Source organism: Rhincodon typus, chromosome 19 (assembly GCF_021869965.1).
Source record: "Rhincodon typus isolate 14 chromosome 19, sRhiTyp1.1, whole genome shotgun sequence".
NCBI lineage: Eukaryota > Metazoa > Chordata > Chondrichthyes > Orectolobiformes > Rhincodontidae > Rhincodon > Rhincodon typus.
The window spans coordinates 7,738,277-7,755,200 of NC_063350.1; the positions used below are offsets into that span (position 1 = coordinate 7,738,277).

General features: G+C 36.9%; 1 protein-coding gene across 1 annotated transcript; it reads left to right on the forward strand.

The window, feature by feature from the left end:
- The first annotated feature begins 1,675 nt into the window (after window positions 1–1,675).
- rbm39a (RNA binding motif protein 39a) lies at window positions 1,676–13,704 on the forward strand. Its single transcript, XM_048608595.1, has 9 exons — window positions 1,676–1,902; window positions 3,489–3,554; window positions 3,701–3,905; window positions 5,705–5,791; window positions 6,449–6,481; window positions 7,402–7,483; window positions 8,942–9,047; window positions 9,975–10,053; window positions 11,442–13,704. Exons 1-9 carry the CDS (start codon window positions 1,708–1,710, stop codon window positions 11,540–11,542), a joined length of 954 nt encoding a protein of 317 aa, XP_048464552.1. The 5' UTR covers window positions 1,676–1,707; the 3' UTR covers window positions 11,543–13,704.
- The last annotated feature ends 3,220 nt before the right edge of the window (window positions 13,705–16,924 follow it).

The following is a 16,924-nucleotide window of genomic DNA, read 5'->3' on the forward strand; positions in this document are numbered from 1 at the left end:
GTGCAAGCTTATTGTGTTGACTCTTAGTCAACAGGTATACCTAAAGTAACGTTTCAATTTTGGTTAGTTTGTGTATCTATTATCTTTAACATTAAAATTAGTTTTCTGGATTAAATATGTTTAATGCATGAGACAACTGGTGAACGATCTGTGATTAGTGCAGTGTTGTGCCATTCCAATCGTGACTCTGTCAACCTACTTTTTGAAACAGTTTTGTCAAACCCAGTAATTGATGTGGGAGAATTGACAGCTGTAGCCTGTAGGATAGGGAGCAACACAGGAAAAGAGTAGGCCGTTCAAATTGAAACTTGGGTTGCTTTTAAGTTACGTAATAGATGGTCTGTATTTCAACGCCGTTTTTTTTGTGGTCCCCTATCCTGTAATACTCTAGGTCTATGTCATTAATCTAAATTAAGGAAAGCCATTGATCCTAATACCATTCCCTGAAACCTCACTGTATACCTTCCTCCAGACCCCAGTTAAGCTGTTCAACACTTATCCGTTTCTTTTGACTCAGCCAATTTCATAACCAGGCTGCCACTATCCATTTTATTCAGTTGTCTTTAACTTTGCTAACAAGCCTGAGGCACTTTAATTAAATACATTTTTGAGTGTCTGTGTACATCCCATCAACTGCATTACTCTTGTCAACTCTGTTACCCTATCAAAAAATCTTCAACCAAATTAAATAAATAGAACTTGTCTTTAACATGCTCATGCTGACATTTCTTAATTCACATTTATTGAAGTGATTATGCTGATTCATCTGTTATGAGAATTTACCCAATGTTATGATAACTCGACTGTAAATGCTGAGTTTATACTTAAAGCCCCTTTAACCAGGACCTAAACAGCCCTTTTAACCAGTCCTCTGGCACACCTCTATCAAAGCAGGGTTGGAAGATTTTGGACAGTGCCTCCAATTTTCATGCTTTCTTCCTCCTTATCCTCTGATCCAAGTGACAGTCCTCATGACTGTATCAACTTTAATTACAGCCAGCCTCTATAGCTCTTCATTAATTTTTAGCCTACCTGGTGTTGCAGTTACCTCTTCTTTGACTTTGGCCACATCTCCTGTGTGTAAATGTACTCGTTTAGTACCTCGGGCATATTGCCTACCTCCAAATTTTCTTACATGCCGCAGACTGTCCTGACTTGGAAATGTTTGTTATTAATTTGTCACAGAGTTGAAATCTCCTCCTCAGCAGCTATGTGTCTGTAGGTGCTGCACGTTGACTGCAGGGGTTCAAAAAATGGCAGTCACCTTCTCATAATCAATCAGTATTAGTTAATAAATGCTTACCTTGCCAGTGATATCGGTAGTTAATGAGCAAATAAGGGAAAATGTATTAAAGTCAACAATTAACTTTTTAAAATACTCGATAAAGAGACAGTCACTTTCTCTTAACAGCTGATGAGCAGCTTTTTCATCTCAGAGGTTTAGTTACCTTTCAGTTTTCATTTGGTGAAACAAGATTTGACATCTTCATGATGGGAACCTGGGATTTTTTCAAATTTAGTACACAGTTATTTGTAAAATCACAGAATAACTTGAATAAAAGAACCATCATGAGCCCTTATTTAGAATGAAATTCTTTCAGTGCTTTATCATTCAGCAAGTATTTTTTGTTTTGTTAATATTTCTACAACTTGTCAATTTCAGCTTACCTTGGCTGCAATCTTAGAATTCTACGACTTTTAACTTGGATGATTCCATGTATGGCTTCAAAGAGAAGGTTAACTTATGTCATTTGTGTGAAACAGGCTGAGAAGAACCGAGCAGCAGCTCTTGCTAACAACCTACAGAAAGGCACTGCAGGACCAATGAGGCTATATGTAGGATCGTTGCACTTCAATATTACTGAAGAAATGTTGAGAGGAATTTTTGAGCCCTTTGGGAGAGTAAGTATAATTTTAGACTTATAGGGTCCTTGTTCTGAAGATTTCATTAAATCAAATTGTATTCCCTATTTCATAAAATATTAGTTCTGTTAGACTGCTGTATTTTGATCTGTGTTTATATACCCCTGTAATATTTATGATTAGACATGGATTCTCTTTAGATGGATATAATCAAACTATCATCTCAATATTTAGTGGCATTATCTTTGCTGAATCCCTGATAATCAATGTCCTGGTGTACTGCTGACCAGAAACTGAACTCGAATAAGTACTGTAGTTGCAAGAACAGTTCAAGAGCTAGGAATCCTGCCACAAGTAACTCACCACCTATCGCTCCAAAGTGTGTGTGCCATAGCATAAGCCAGGAGTGTAATGGAGCACTGTCCACATGGATGAGTGCAGCTTCAACAAGGAGTTTTCCACAGTACAGAACAATGCAACTGGTTTGGTTGGTATTGCATCCACAAGCATTCACCCCTTCCACCAATGATGCTCAATGGCAAAAGTCTGCACCGTCTCCAGAATATCCTGCAGAAAATCACAAAGGCAGCACCTTCCAAACTAGCAATCACTACCATCAAAATAGTCAAGGGCAGCAGAAAAATGACAATGCCACCGCCTAAAAACTCTGCTCCTAACTTGGAAATGTATTGCCATTCCTTCGGTGCTACTGGGTCAAAACTCTGGAACTCCCTCCCTATCAGCAATTGGTTTACGTGTACCAAATGGACTTGAAGGATTCAAGAAGGCAGGTCAACACACCTTCTCCAGGGCAACTAAGAATGGGCAGGGCTCAACCAGTGACATGCATGTGCTGTGAATCGTCTTTCCTTAAAATGGTAATGTCACTGGCCCAATAATCCGGAACTGTAATGTCCGAGGATCCACTGCAGCAGCTGGTGAAATATGAATAGTCTGGAATGAGAAAGCCAGCCAAATGGCAACCCACATACCTGCTTTCAGTTGTTTGAAAGAACCTGTCAGGGTCATGAATGTCCTTTAGGGAAGGAAATCTGCCCCCTTAACTGAGCATTGGGTAATGCATAATGGCCTAGTCAGCAATACCTGTGTCCCTTGTACAACTTTTTTTTAAATGCCGCCTCAGCAGGGTAGTAAAGTACATTGTACTATAAGGCCATCTGCTTGTTAAAACACAGCCATTAACCAGCACATCCTCTGATTTACCAATAGCTGTCTTAAGAGTTCTTTTAAATCCTTTACAAATCTTGTGCCTGATATTCATCTGCCACTTATGCTTTTGTTGAAATTTTTAAGGCAAGCATTGATGTGGAATATAATTTCTTAAATTGTTAGCAATTACTGTCTTAATCTTGGCAATTTGCAGTCAACTACAGTCATCTGAAATTCAGATCAATTCTGCACAGGGAGCCTTTCCTTATTGATGTTAGGTTTGTACTTGTTGAACATTGGAACTGTTTGAATGATTATCTCAATTTAATTTGATAGGTAGAATGTCTACAAATAAGGTTTGACCTTCATGGGTTAAGAATAGAGTTTGTACATTTTCATGTGCATATTTAAAGTACTTAAAATTGTGATTTTCTACTTATTGTTTGGTTTCTTAGATTGAAAACATTCAACTGATGATGGATAGTGAAACAGGGCGGTCAAAAGGCTATGGATTCATAACAGTAAGTCCGAGATTATTGTTCCCCTTTTTGGAAATAAGTTTTTCCAACTTCTATTTTGAACATATTCTCTTAAAAACAACAACTTTGAATTTCATTGCCTAAATTAATTTATAAAACTAATTGGTGACTTCATACTTTCTATTCAGTTTTCTGATGCTGAGTGTGCAAAGAAGGCTCTGGAACAGCTAAATGGCTTTGAGCTTGCTGGTAGACCAATGAAGGTTGGTCATGTTACAGAGCGATCGGATTCATCCAATGCAAGCTCGTTCCTGGACAGCGATGAACTGGAGAGGACCGGCATTGACCTTGGAACAACAGGGCGCCTGCAGTTGATGGCTAGGCTTGCAGAAGGTATTTTAATAGGAGTGGGTAGAAGGACTTGAAATTGGTGTGAAATATATCCTGTAGATTCTTTCTCTGTACTTATTGAATAGAGTTACAACAGCACTTTGAATTCAATTGCATCTGCACTCCTTCGGCTACCTTGAAATCTTATTTCTTCAGTTTCATTGCATAGGCTTTGTTCTTTGTGATTTTCATCATAATAGGATTCCTCAGTCCAGTCTGTCCTGTCTTCTGGTTAAAACATTAATAAAAGTATTCTATCTTGTAACCATCCTGCAGCAGTTGGAGCAGCACTGTTGAAATGCAATTATAATGTGATATTCTTTCCTGCCAATGCTGACTTGAATTTGAATAGCATGCAGTATTTGATCCATTTTTGACTGAATGGAGAATTTGTTCAAGCTACTAGTTGACTTCCAAAATCAACAGTGCTATTGGTCCTTTGGACCCACACTGTAGAGTAAGCCAAGAATCTGTGTTTGAGGCCCATGTGAAAGCTCAAGCCTGTACCCTTAAAAATCTGAAAATTGTTTACAGTTATATTCAGTCATTTTTACAGTAGCGATACTTTTAATAGGGCTGGATTTCTTTACTTATCACCCATATTCTCTCTTAACCAGATTCAAAGTTGTGAAGAAGTTAATTTTAGCAATTCTTAAATCGTACATCATGAATTTTACATAGAATTTACCATGTAGAAGGAGATCCATTCAGTTCCACACATCTAACCATGTTAGCTCCATACAAACCACCACCCTCCTTAGTCATCTTTTCCAAAGAGTGTGTTGAATCTTTCTGATTCCTATCTCTATCATCTATTATCTAGCTGCTGTTTAAATGTATCTTTGTTATTTGCCTCAGTAACTTCACATGGTAACTAGTTTCGTATTCTCACCACCCCCTGGATGAAGGTGTTTATCCTGAACTATCTCTTGGATTTAATAGTGACTGTTAGATTAAAATCCAATAATTGTAGAATTCCCCACAAATTAAAGCATCCTCCTGTGTTGTCATACCCTTCATAGTTTCAAATACCTCCATTATGTCACCTGCAGCTTTCTGTTGAACATACAGCCCAAGTCAGTTAGTCTTTGCTGGTGGGTTGCAACCTGTTTAATTTGCTGTCATCATTACATATATTTTATCTCATCTCATTGTTTCAGTCTCCTTTTTGTTGTAATATTGTGACCAGAGCTTTGTCTCATACTGAAATCTAAAGTACTCTATGATATGTAATTTCAATATTTGCAGAGAGGGCTGGTCTTCCATGACCTTAACCTGCCATTGCAACTTCAAATTCAGTGAATGTACACCCCTATATTTGTTTACTTCTCTTCCGCATTAAGACTTTTGCTCTCCAAGGAGAATGTAGCCTCCTTCTACCTACTTCCTACTTCCAACGTGCGTCATCTTTCATTTATCCACATTAATATTAATTTCCATGTCCATTCTTCAGGCTTATTCTAATGGTGTTGTATTTTGTGGCTGTCTTCCTCAACTGTTTCAACTGTATCCTTTTAACTTTGTATTGCCTCAGATGATTGCACTCCTATTTTGAGTCCCAATTGTTTATACAAAGAACAACAGCAGCCCGAGCACCTATCCTTTTGTTTGCCACTTGCCTCAACTCCACCAATTAGACTAATTCTCTTTTTAAACCTACTGAATTTTCTCATTTGTAGTGAGTTTCTATCTATTCTGTCATCTGGTTCCTAAAGATTTGTGTATTGAAGTGTTAATTAATATCATAAATATTCTTGTTTACAATGTTTGTTATTCTTATCTGTATATTTTATTTGGTTCAGGAACAGGGTTACAAATTCCCCCAGCAGCACAGCAAGCATTGCAGATGAGTGGCAATATTTCATTAGGTGCCATGGCAGCAGTAACGGGTATGATTGGATTTTTCAATATTTTTGTAATGAACAGGATTGGTGTTTGTGCAAGTCCTGTTTCTGTAGCACTGATTTTAGTAATTTATATTGTCTTCAGAGACAGTTTGCACCTTTGACATAATCATGAAATGTGATTTTTCGTGATAAAATGTTATGGAAATTTCTGTTTTCATTTAGCTGCAGGGGTGCTGAAGTTTTATTTATCTTTAAGGCAGAGGCGAATAAATTCTTGATAAGGGGATAAAATTTTATTGGGGCAGGTGGGAATGGCCATGATTTTATTGAATGGCTTAAGCAGTCATTGAGTTATACAAGTGCTGAAACAGGCTCTTCAGTCCAACCAGTCCATTCAAGTAGCTTTCTCCCATCCCCAGCTTCAAATCTTCATATTTCGCAAATCAAGTTCTAGCAGCAGTTAAAATGTCAGTGTCTGATCAAAAATATATTACTTGCCAGAACAGGACCCTAATTAGAAGCTTGATTTGTAAGCATCATGGTGCAGTACTTTACTGTTTTGATTTTCTTCAATTACATCATGACTTACACAATGCGCAGTTTTGATCAACCAGGCTTGTTGAGCAAAGATTTGTATGTTAATTAGCATTGTCTTAAATATAACTCTTTAATATTTTCCTCTTTTTGCTTTGTCCTTAGACTTGCAAGCAAGAATTATCCAACAGACTGAAGGTAAGAATTTGCAGGAGTTTCTTTTCCTAAATTTGTTAAGCTACAAAATTAATCACTTTCACAAATGAAAGTTAGAATTTAAATTTATAAAGCTGCATTTGGTTCCTGTGTGCGCTTCACAGCGCAGACATAGCGAATAAGTCACATTCCTTAAGTTTACCTGTTGTTCAGTAATGAAGCAAGGGACACCTGGAAAAAGTTTCAGGAGTCTTTTATGTTCAGCATCTTTCTTGAAAGTAAGCAGAATTGTTGATGCTTATTCCAGAATTTGTATTGTGTAGTGAATAATCTGGGTCTTGTGTTCAAGACTACATCTAAACTGCTGCCAGCATTCTACCTTATGATTATAAGGTTTTTGGAAACTAATGTGTTTCATCATTGTGACCAAGACAGCACTGCAGTACACAACCATATCATTTTTCTCATTCTCAATCTGTTATATACTTCGAATGTACTTAATTGGATGTAATGCCGTTTGGGACATTGAGATTGTGAATAGCACTATTTAAATAAGAGTTTATTTTTAGTTTGTTTTGAAAATATCTGGTAGTTCTGGAATTTCAAAACTGAACTGGCATTTGACTAAAATTCTACAGTGTACTAAAGAACAATGTATCGTTAGGTTGTGAGCAACTGCTGTGTGGCAACAGCTTGTGTTTAGACAACACTTTTATAGACATGGGCACTTCGTTAGCAAGATCTGACAAAATGTCATAAGCACTGTAGTTGTTTAACTGAAAATGTTAACTTCAGGATCAATATGAACTCAAACTAACGGCTTTTTGAAGAGATTAAGGGCAATTATTAAGTTAGCGAGAGTACATAAACTGAAAATATTTCCATTTGTTATATAGATATGTATCTGCTTGAATACATAATTAGTCTTTTGAGCAGTATTTTAAGTAGTATTGTCATTTCAGCACTGAATCCCCCTGCGACTGTAAATACTCCACCAATAGCGACGCAGTGTTTTCAGCTCTCCAACATGTTTAACCCACAGTCGTAAGTATTTTCAAATTCTTTTCTGTTTGTTTTCCTGAATTATATTCTAAAATATAACACCAAAATAAAATAACTTGTTTCACTAGCAGCCTATATATATATTTTCCATCTATAATCTGATAATTCAGTAGCCTTTTGAGATAAATAATTTGAATGATTTCTTGTAATGAATACAAGAACATGGGAATTTACTGCTACAGAAATTTGAATTATCAGACTATATAAATTGAGTGATGTTAAACTCAAAAGTAGGCTGTTGGTTAAATCCACCTGATAATTAATATGGGAATGAAATAACAAGGTTTTATTCAAAGAAATGAGCAAGTTCTTAAAAGTACTTCACATTGGTTTTCTATAGGTATGCATCTTTTTCAACCTGTTAGGCATCAAAATTTTTAATGGATGGCGCATGTGGCTGATAAACAGCATTGACATAGTCTTTTTATTAATATTCCTAAATTGTGTGTACAGAAATCTGATGATAACTATCCACTTGCTATCCAAGGTAAACTGATGTTGTCTCATGTTGACCGTTTGAAAACAGTTGCAAATTCGCAGAAGTCTTGCGTGCATTTGTGGGCGCCTACTGAGATTCTGCAGTCGTGCTGCAATTGATTTCTACCGAAAATGATTAACGTGCTTTTATGTTGTTCTCAAATGTTAGAGTGCACTGAAAATGGCCAATGATGTCCAATGCAGAACCAAGATCTGAATTAGTGGGGAAATTCTGAACATGTGCATGTCACTGGATTCTAGTTTCAGTTGTTTTAACTCTTTTGTTAGTTGCCTGTAAAGTCTTCACTGTTTCTAGTTAAACTGGTTATCTCTACATCGCATTCTCATAATTCATGCTTTAATTTGAGTCACTAAAATTATATTGGGGGTGTATTAATGACAGCAACCTTTCCCAAAGGTTGTGAGTCTAGCTGATAAATGGAATTTCAGTTTGATCATGGATGCGATCACAATTTATCCTATTCTTATGTTTACCTGATACTAGAATGAAGATTACCAGCTTGCTTACTAGAGGATCCTCCCCTGTTTTTCAGAATGGAGATAATTAAGGACATTCAAATTCTCTTTCCCTACCTAACCTGGGTGGTGAGCTTGGTTTTGTTGTCCACTGTTGCCTAGCTAACAATATGGGTTAAATTTAGGTTCCTCTATCTTTATGCATCTGATCAGTCATTAAACAAACCCATCTGGGCAATCAGGTCTGATTTCCAAGTTTAATGTACCAATTCTTTGAAATAATAAACTGAGTTTACTTGGGACACATTAATTACTTGCTACTCAGTAAGTTTTGTATAGTCAATGAGTGGTTGAGTTCCTAATGCTTCAATTTCCTGATAATGTTTTCAATTATTTTTACATTTAATGTATGCTGAGATTCTGGATTAGGAAAATTGCAGGCACTTTACTATGTGATGGTAATTATTGCACAACTTCCTTCTGAAGGGAAGATGATCCAGCCTGGGACCAAGAAATTCGCGATGATGTGATTGAAGAATGTAACAAACATGGAGGAGTCATTCATATATTTGTGGACAAAAATTCACCCCAGGTGAGAAATTTGTCCAAATGAAGTTTTGTGTTTGTGACGAGCATTTTCAGACATTTGTTACAGATGCTCGCCACTTGAATCAATGGCACAGCAAAAGTTAGAAAGCATAAAACAAGCATTCTATCAGAAAACAGCTGATCTAGCAACCCATTTCAAGTAAGCACAAGACCGTTGATCATACAGAATCAACTGTTTATAAAGTTTATAATTAGTCCACACAATGCCGCAGGTTCAGGCTCCTTATTCTTGTGCTATCTGACTTGACCTGTAATCATGCCCTCTTACACACTGCAAAATAGTAACACACATTCTTCAAATGTAACAAACTGATTTTTGTAAGGAGTTATCTGAAATACTGCTGGATGCAGATTCACTAGTAACATTTAGTAGAGAATTTGATAAATGCTTGAAAGGGAACCAATGGAGGCAAGTGTGCCTAACTGGGGAATTGCCAGAGGCAAAGTAGGAAAAATGGCCACTATCTCTGCATCTTCTTGTGATTCAGCATTTCGTAGGCAGGCATTTGAACTGCAAAATCCATTATGTTTAGCTGTTTTCAGACATCCTTTATTCTTAAATACTGTCTAGTTGTGCATTAATCGCTTTTGGTCATATTCCACTTCCCTTGTATTTTCAGAAGTCCTACTGCTGTATTGACCAATTATGGTTTCTTTAGTTCACCTTGATTATTAACTCTGAACAATCCCACACAGCAAGGGTCAGGAATGGGTATATAGATGTAATAACTTAATGTGCAAGTATGGTGGTGGGGATTAATAAAAAAAAACTAATGCTGAAACTGAATGGAAACAGAAAATATTGGGTCTGTAACCACATTTGTGAAATGATGGGCTAATGTTGAGTATTGGTGCTTTGTCAAAATTTACTTGTCAAAAATTATAATGAGATATCCATTTCTCTTTTTAGGGAAATGTCTATGTAAAGTGCCCGACCATTGCTGCTGCAGCTGCTGCTGTTGGTGCCTTGCATGGAAGGTGGTTTGCTGGTGGGTTACAATTGAAATTATGCTAAAAGTCTTTTCACATGTTTGTGCGTGTTGTTTAAGCTTGCAACTTATAAAATTTGTAAAGAGTAGATGCTAAAAGGCTTTTGTTGGGGTCAGAGCTTCTAGAACCAGGAGTTTCGGAATGAAAGGTAACCCAAGTAGAACTGAACGAGGGGGGATTACTTCCATGGGTGAATTACTTCCGTGGGTGAATCTTTGGAATTCTTCATTCTCTGGGTTTACAGAAGCTCAGGCATTAAGTATGTTCAAGGCACTGATCAGTAGCTGATATTGAGGACGAGCCTGTGGTGTTGAGGTAGATGATTAGCCATTATTTAGTGTGGTGGAGCTGGCTAGCAAGTTTGAATAGCCTGCTCTTCCAAGTTACTACATACATGGAAGTTGAATTACATTGGAAAACCATGGAGGGTGTTGTTACTGGGAAGGAAACTTATATGATGTACAGAACAATGTTTGGAGTAGTTTTATTTGGCTGTTCCATTTTAGAGTTTCTTGCCGTCTTCGCACATGAAGATGTTAACACTCAAATGCAAAATACTACAAATGTTGAAATCTGAAACAACTGAAAACATTGGAGGAACTTAGTAGATCGACAGCATCTGTGGAGAAAGAAACAGTTAACGTTTCAAGTCCGATATGACTCTTCAGAGCCCATTGTGTTTCTTTCTCTACAACTGCCGTCTTGCCTACCGAGTTCTTCCAGTATTTTCTGTTTTTGTGAAGACATTGGCATCTTCCTATGATTTTTGACCATGACTACTCTTTGTTTTGACCAAGATGCTTTGACAAATGTCTATTAGCTTTGCATTAATTGGGTTTTAGACCAATATCTGTGAAGAAGTCTGGTTAGATCCGGCCCAGCTTCTTAGCCAAACTGTGTGCAAGCAGAAATGGATGTTGGCCAGGCTGGAGACCCTTGCTGCTCGCATGATTTTATTTTAAGTACACTTAATTATTTTAAATTTGTAAAAGTACATTTTCATGACAACTTAAATAGGTATTATGTAAAGGGCAAGCACACCAGTTTCCTTCAATACAGTACTCTGTGTTTTATTGCACTTAACAGTTGGAGGTTACATTTACAGTGTGAAGTTCGTGTCTAAATGTTGTCTAATGCATACTGCCCAAGAGATTATCCACAGGTTCTGGCTACACAAAGTGTACTATGCTGAGGGGTTAGCCATAGATTAGAGGAAGGTGCTGATGCCTATTGTGTTGCTCCAGTTTTCAGTCTGGCTGTGGGTGGCTAGCTTGTTTGAATCCTGATTTGAATTGGCAATATCTTGTTTCGGCGACTGAGTCTGTCTTCTAAGGATTTGCTTTTGTGCCTAATTCGAAATGGAATTTAACTTATTTTTCTTTCACAGGAAAAATGATCACGGCTGCATATGTGCCACTCCCAACCTACCACAATCTCTTCCCAGATTCATTGACAACTACCCAGCTGCTGACTCCAGCAAGACGATAGGAGCTGCAAGGAAACTGTATTGCTGCACTCACTTCTAATTTGGAGGAATGTGGACAATTACATAGTGGTCACCTGTACAGATGATACAAGTGAAAAGTACTGGGGGAATCTCGCACAGCCCCAAATGAACTTATAATAAATGTTTTTTTTCAATCTTGCCAAGCCCCAATGGAAGGAAATAAAATGGCAGAAGTAGATTTACACAAACACCCTCAGGCTGTTTTATTTTGATTTTTGGTGCAGTATACTATATTTTGATGACACAGTAGCATTGATGATCTGATCAGCAAAAAGCCTGCAAGTATTGGAAAAGTTTTATTTGGGGTTTTGAAGTTATTTTTGTGGTTTCTGAAACAAGACTACTGCAGTCAGCTAGACTCCATAGAAATAGCACTGCACTCATACCCATTTTAAGTTACATGTTTAGTTAATTAATTTTGATGCTCTTCTGATCAAACTTAGCAGATGAGCCTTTTTTAAAAAAAAAATCAGTTTGATAAAAGCCTTGTATGGAAAATACTATTGCATCTAAAGTATTGGAAAAGGTAGCCTAATACATAGATTGCAGCTCTTGTGAATTAAAGATCTCAAAGTTCATTCTGAGCACTGATCATTCACTGCATTTTCTCTGCTAACTGTGTGGAATCCCAGTTCATTTAGTAAGATGAGGGTTAGTGGCCCTGCGGAAATAATCTATGGGGCAAGTTGTAAGGTGTTGAAGTGAGTTTACATACAATTGGAAAAAGAGGGCCAGTTCAGATTCTTTAAACTAACTGGAAAAAGGGCCCTGTCTGTTGCTACAAATTTGTTTTTTTGGTGATTCATATTGCCAACTGTTCTAGGGTGACGTATTGAGAGCCCAGAGTTCAAACGTGAAACAGTTTACACTGATATCCAGAAGTTTGATTAGTACCAGTTGGAAAACACTGGGGATATATGCAGATTTTAATTTGTGCAACAAATACACATGGGAAAATTTCAGCCAGTTTCCATTCCATATTCAGAATTGATAATTGGAGTGGTTTTCTATACCAGAGTCAGCCTCGGTCTGTGTATTATTAGAAACATCACCACACCTAGTTCTAGAAGGTGTTAAAACTAGGTTTGGCTAGCATTCTTATGACCAAAGTTCTGGGTTTTAATTATATAAAAGGTAAATTGTAATGAAACCGCGTTCTAATAGCCTTTGTGTACAGTTGATCTCTAGGCAACAGTTAAAGATTAAAACTATTGTATGTACAGTTTGCCTTATTTGGTCTGTTCTCAGTGGTGACCTTCACACCCCTAATGAGCTTCTTATGTAAATACAGTTCTAAAAGTGATGTGCTATCCTTGTGCTTCCATAGGATCAAGGCCAGACAAACTTAATCTTACCTTAAAATATCATAAATCTTAGGTTGAAGAAGATTGGATGTGGGTGGGCCTATCTGGGGGAGGTGGAGGTGAGAAATAGAAATTCAAGAATACACCTCGGGAAGTAATCCAATACTACAACATTGCTAAAGCATGAAGAAAGTTCCAAAAACAACAAACCTCGTTAGTCAGGCATCGCTGGCAAGAAGTATTACTACCAACATTTTGTAATTAATGAATGAAATCGAGGTTTACAGTTCACAATTAAGTGCATGGGCAAGCTCACGTTGTTGGAACTGTTTTCCCCTCATTGCACATTTGTTTTTTTTCTCACTTGTCAAATAAGATGAGAGCCAAATATAATCACTTTCAGTGTATCTTCTTTGGATACTAATTACAGGTAAGCATGGTCTTTCTGTAATTTAGCTGTGTTTAGAATAAAACTTGAGGCCAGTTAAAGGAAATTGTTTCTCACTGCCTTTATATTTAGAAAGCCTTCAACAGGAAAAACCATTGGAAAAGTTAGTTAATAAAGATTTCCTTGTAAATGCACAATCTTAAGAAATTAAGCTGAAAAGGGTAATAGTAATTTTGTCTGGCCCTTCGTGGTGTCTTTTGCTTTTCTTTTAAGCTCTATGAGCTCTGGAGTGTAAACATTACCTGGTTTTTTTTTTCCCAACTCTAGTGTGATTTAAAAGCAGCCTGGTATTTCTATTCCAAAGTAAGGATTTTGTAATTGGTATAAATTTTGTATAAAAATGCAAAATCAGTCAATAAATAAGAGAAAAACACTTGGGGGATAATCTGAATTTTGTTTGCATCTATATTTCTTGGGTGTTGTGTACAGGTGCGTGGTTCTTACAATATTTGTTTAATTTGCGTGGAGGTTCATGCATTCCTTTCAGGCTGTAGGCATTGTTGATTCAGACTTCTAACATTTTCCTGTTGTGCTCTGATCAAAAGCCCTTTTTAAGTAAATCAAGCCAATGGCAAAACAAACACTGGCATTAACATACAGTATATGGAGTTCCATAACCAAAATTAACCATGATCTTTTAATATAGTCATCTAGAGACCAAGTGCAATGTCTACCATATTATTCACACAAAAGTCTCTGAAATACATCCTAGATTGGGGGTCAGCAACCTGTATTCCAGAGCAGCATTCAGCTCTCAACCCTTTTTCGGATGGATCATATTAACTTGAGAAAAAGCCTGAAAAGTAAGTCAAGAAAGGTTTTTTTTAAATTGTGGAGATGAAAAGGAAAATTTATCATTTTTATAAATGGTTTATTTCAAGAAAAAGTATCATTGCACCCTAAACCTTTTGGAATGGTTGTAGATAATGTCTTTGGTTTTAGGATTTATGCCTATGATTATTGTTTCTAACATGGCTGGTGCAATAAATTACTTTGCTGTGAAAAGCTCTTTGTATAATCTCAAACATCATTAGTTGAGAACATTGTCTTGATTCTTTGTATCTTAAGTTGAGGTCTGTCTTAAAGATGACTTTCACCATAAAGAATTCAGAATTAGTTCTAATGTCCCTGTTTAAAAAAAGGTTGCTGATTCCTGCACTAGACTGATGTGTGTAAAAACACTTGGTCCAGATTAACTTTTAGATAAATTGATACAAGAAAACCGAAAGATAGCTCAAGATTCTGAATTGACAGTGTTGTTAGGAAAGGGTGTTTAACCCAGAAATTGCTAAAAAAAAAACACAGCCCATCTGGTGTTCCTTGTATCTTCTGTCCTTGGCACAATAATGGTGGAAATATCACTAATTCCAATTAATTCCTCGGCCTACAGTAAATCCAAAAATGTGATCAAGAAAATTTTGGCAGTATATGGGAATCATAATTTTAGGAGGTAGTGGAAAGGCTGATTATGCTTAAATTGATCAGTTGCCTGGTCCACATGATTTGCATCCCAGTTTCTGAAGGGAGATGAGTGGAGGTTAGTGAAAGACTTTAATCTTCCGAACTTTCCTAGATATAGGAGATTATCAGAAGATTGTAAAGTGACAAATGTTACACCCTTCAAGGAAAATTGTAAGTGTATTGCTAGTAAGTAAGGTTGGTTACGTTTCCCAACTTGGGAGGCTTGTAGAAACAATAACCAAAGAAACAAGTCGTTTTGAGTAAATATGAAACAGCATGGATTTGCAAAAGGCAGTTAGTGTTGACTTTGAGTCTTTTTGATGAAGTAACAAAGTTAATGAGCATACTTGGGTGTTGTCAATATTGATTTGCTTAAGTGACATTGTATCACGTAAAAAGCTGATTAATAAAATTGAGCCTTGTGGAATAAGATAGTCTGTCAGTTTGGATTTTTTGAGGACAGTAAACAGTGAATTGTAGTAAAGTGCAGTTTGAACTGGAGGATGGGTAGTAGGCTTGTTAAAGAATAAATGCTAGGACTGCTACTTTGGTCATATACGTGAGTGGGAATTTGTTGATGACACCAAAAATGGAGTTACGGTGAACAGGATGATACAATCAACTGCAGCAGGACATAGGTTAACAATGAACACAAGCAGCAGGTGGAATTTAATATAGAGAATTGAGGTTTTTATTTTTGAGAAAGGGTACAGGGAGAAGTATTAAACTTAATGCCATAGTTATAAGGACAGATACCTGGGGGTGCATATGCATACAACTTCGAAGGTAGCAAGCCATGCTCAAAAAGCAGTTAAAAATGCATATAAAATCTGGGGCTGCATTAAATAGGTTTTTAGTGCAAGAGTAAAAATGTCCATCTGAATATTTATATAGTTCTGATTGGGACCCGAATAGAAAATTGCACCCAGTTCAGGTCATTGCCCTAATGGAAGGATATGAGAATTCTTAAGGGGGACAGATGACTTGTTTATAGTGGTTCTGTGGTTGAAGAATGTTATCTGCAAAGTTTGATTCGAAAAGCTGGTATTCCCATTATAAATGAGATTTTATGGAGATGTAGACTATCATAACAGGTTTGGATAATGTTGACAAAGCAAAACTTCTTATTCTCTGGTACAAAGTCAGTTTTGGGTGAGAAATTTAGGGTGAATGAAAGGAAGTACACTTTGACCTAGTGAGCAATGGACTGGGGGACACACTATGGGAGATTGGTGGAAGCAAAGATTACGATTTCAACTAAACATTAGGTGGATTCTTGAAATAAACTTGCACAACTGTGGGACTTGAGTGGTGTAATGGGACTGAATTACTGTACAGAGCAGTAAGCTCGATGGTTTCTTGGGCTTTTATAATTCGAATCTTAGCACCCAAGTATGTCACACTTAGTTTATTTGTTTACCAACTTTGATGTACTATCCTTGAACTGGATAATCAAAAGTCAGATTTAATCCTTGACATACCTTCCAGATACAGCACAGCTTATTTCTTGTTGAACTGTATGCAACAATATGAATTTTTAAAGTTTTCAACGTAATAAAATATTCAGATGTTCTTTATAAGGGTAATGGAACAAAATTTGATCAAGCCATACAATATGCTCACAGGTGACTAAAAGCTTAACCAAAGGTAAGTTTTGAGTGGTTTGAGGGGGAAGGGGGCAAATTCCAAAGTTTGAGTCTGGATAGTTGTATGCATTGCTACCAATAGCAGAGGAGTTAAAATTAAGAATGCAAGAAACCAGAATTGGAGTGCAGTGTTGAGGCTTTGCTAGACTGGCAGGTCAGTGAGTACAACAGAATACCAACAGTGGGATGAGCTCAGGTTTACAGAGGTTGCAAAGTCAGAGCTATGTTTATGTAAAGAAAGACTGTGTCTCTTCCACTTTTTAAAAATATTTTCTAATCAGCTTGTTCAGAGATGTTGGTATACATCTCTAGAGCAGGTGGGACTTGAACATAGATCTCCTGGCTCAGCGCTAGGGACAGTATCACCATCACAAGAGCCTTTCTGTTAGAAATGTAAATAACTTTATTCCATTGAAGTCATCTTAAAAATCTCTTGGGTCTAAAGCCATTAGATTTTGATTCAGCTACTTGCCTTTTCTCTATCCTAGTGAAAAGACTTTTTCT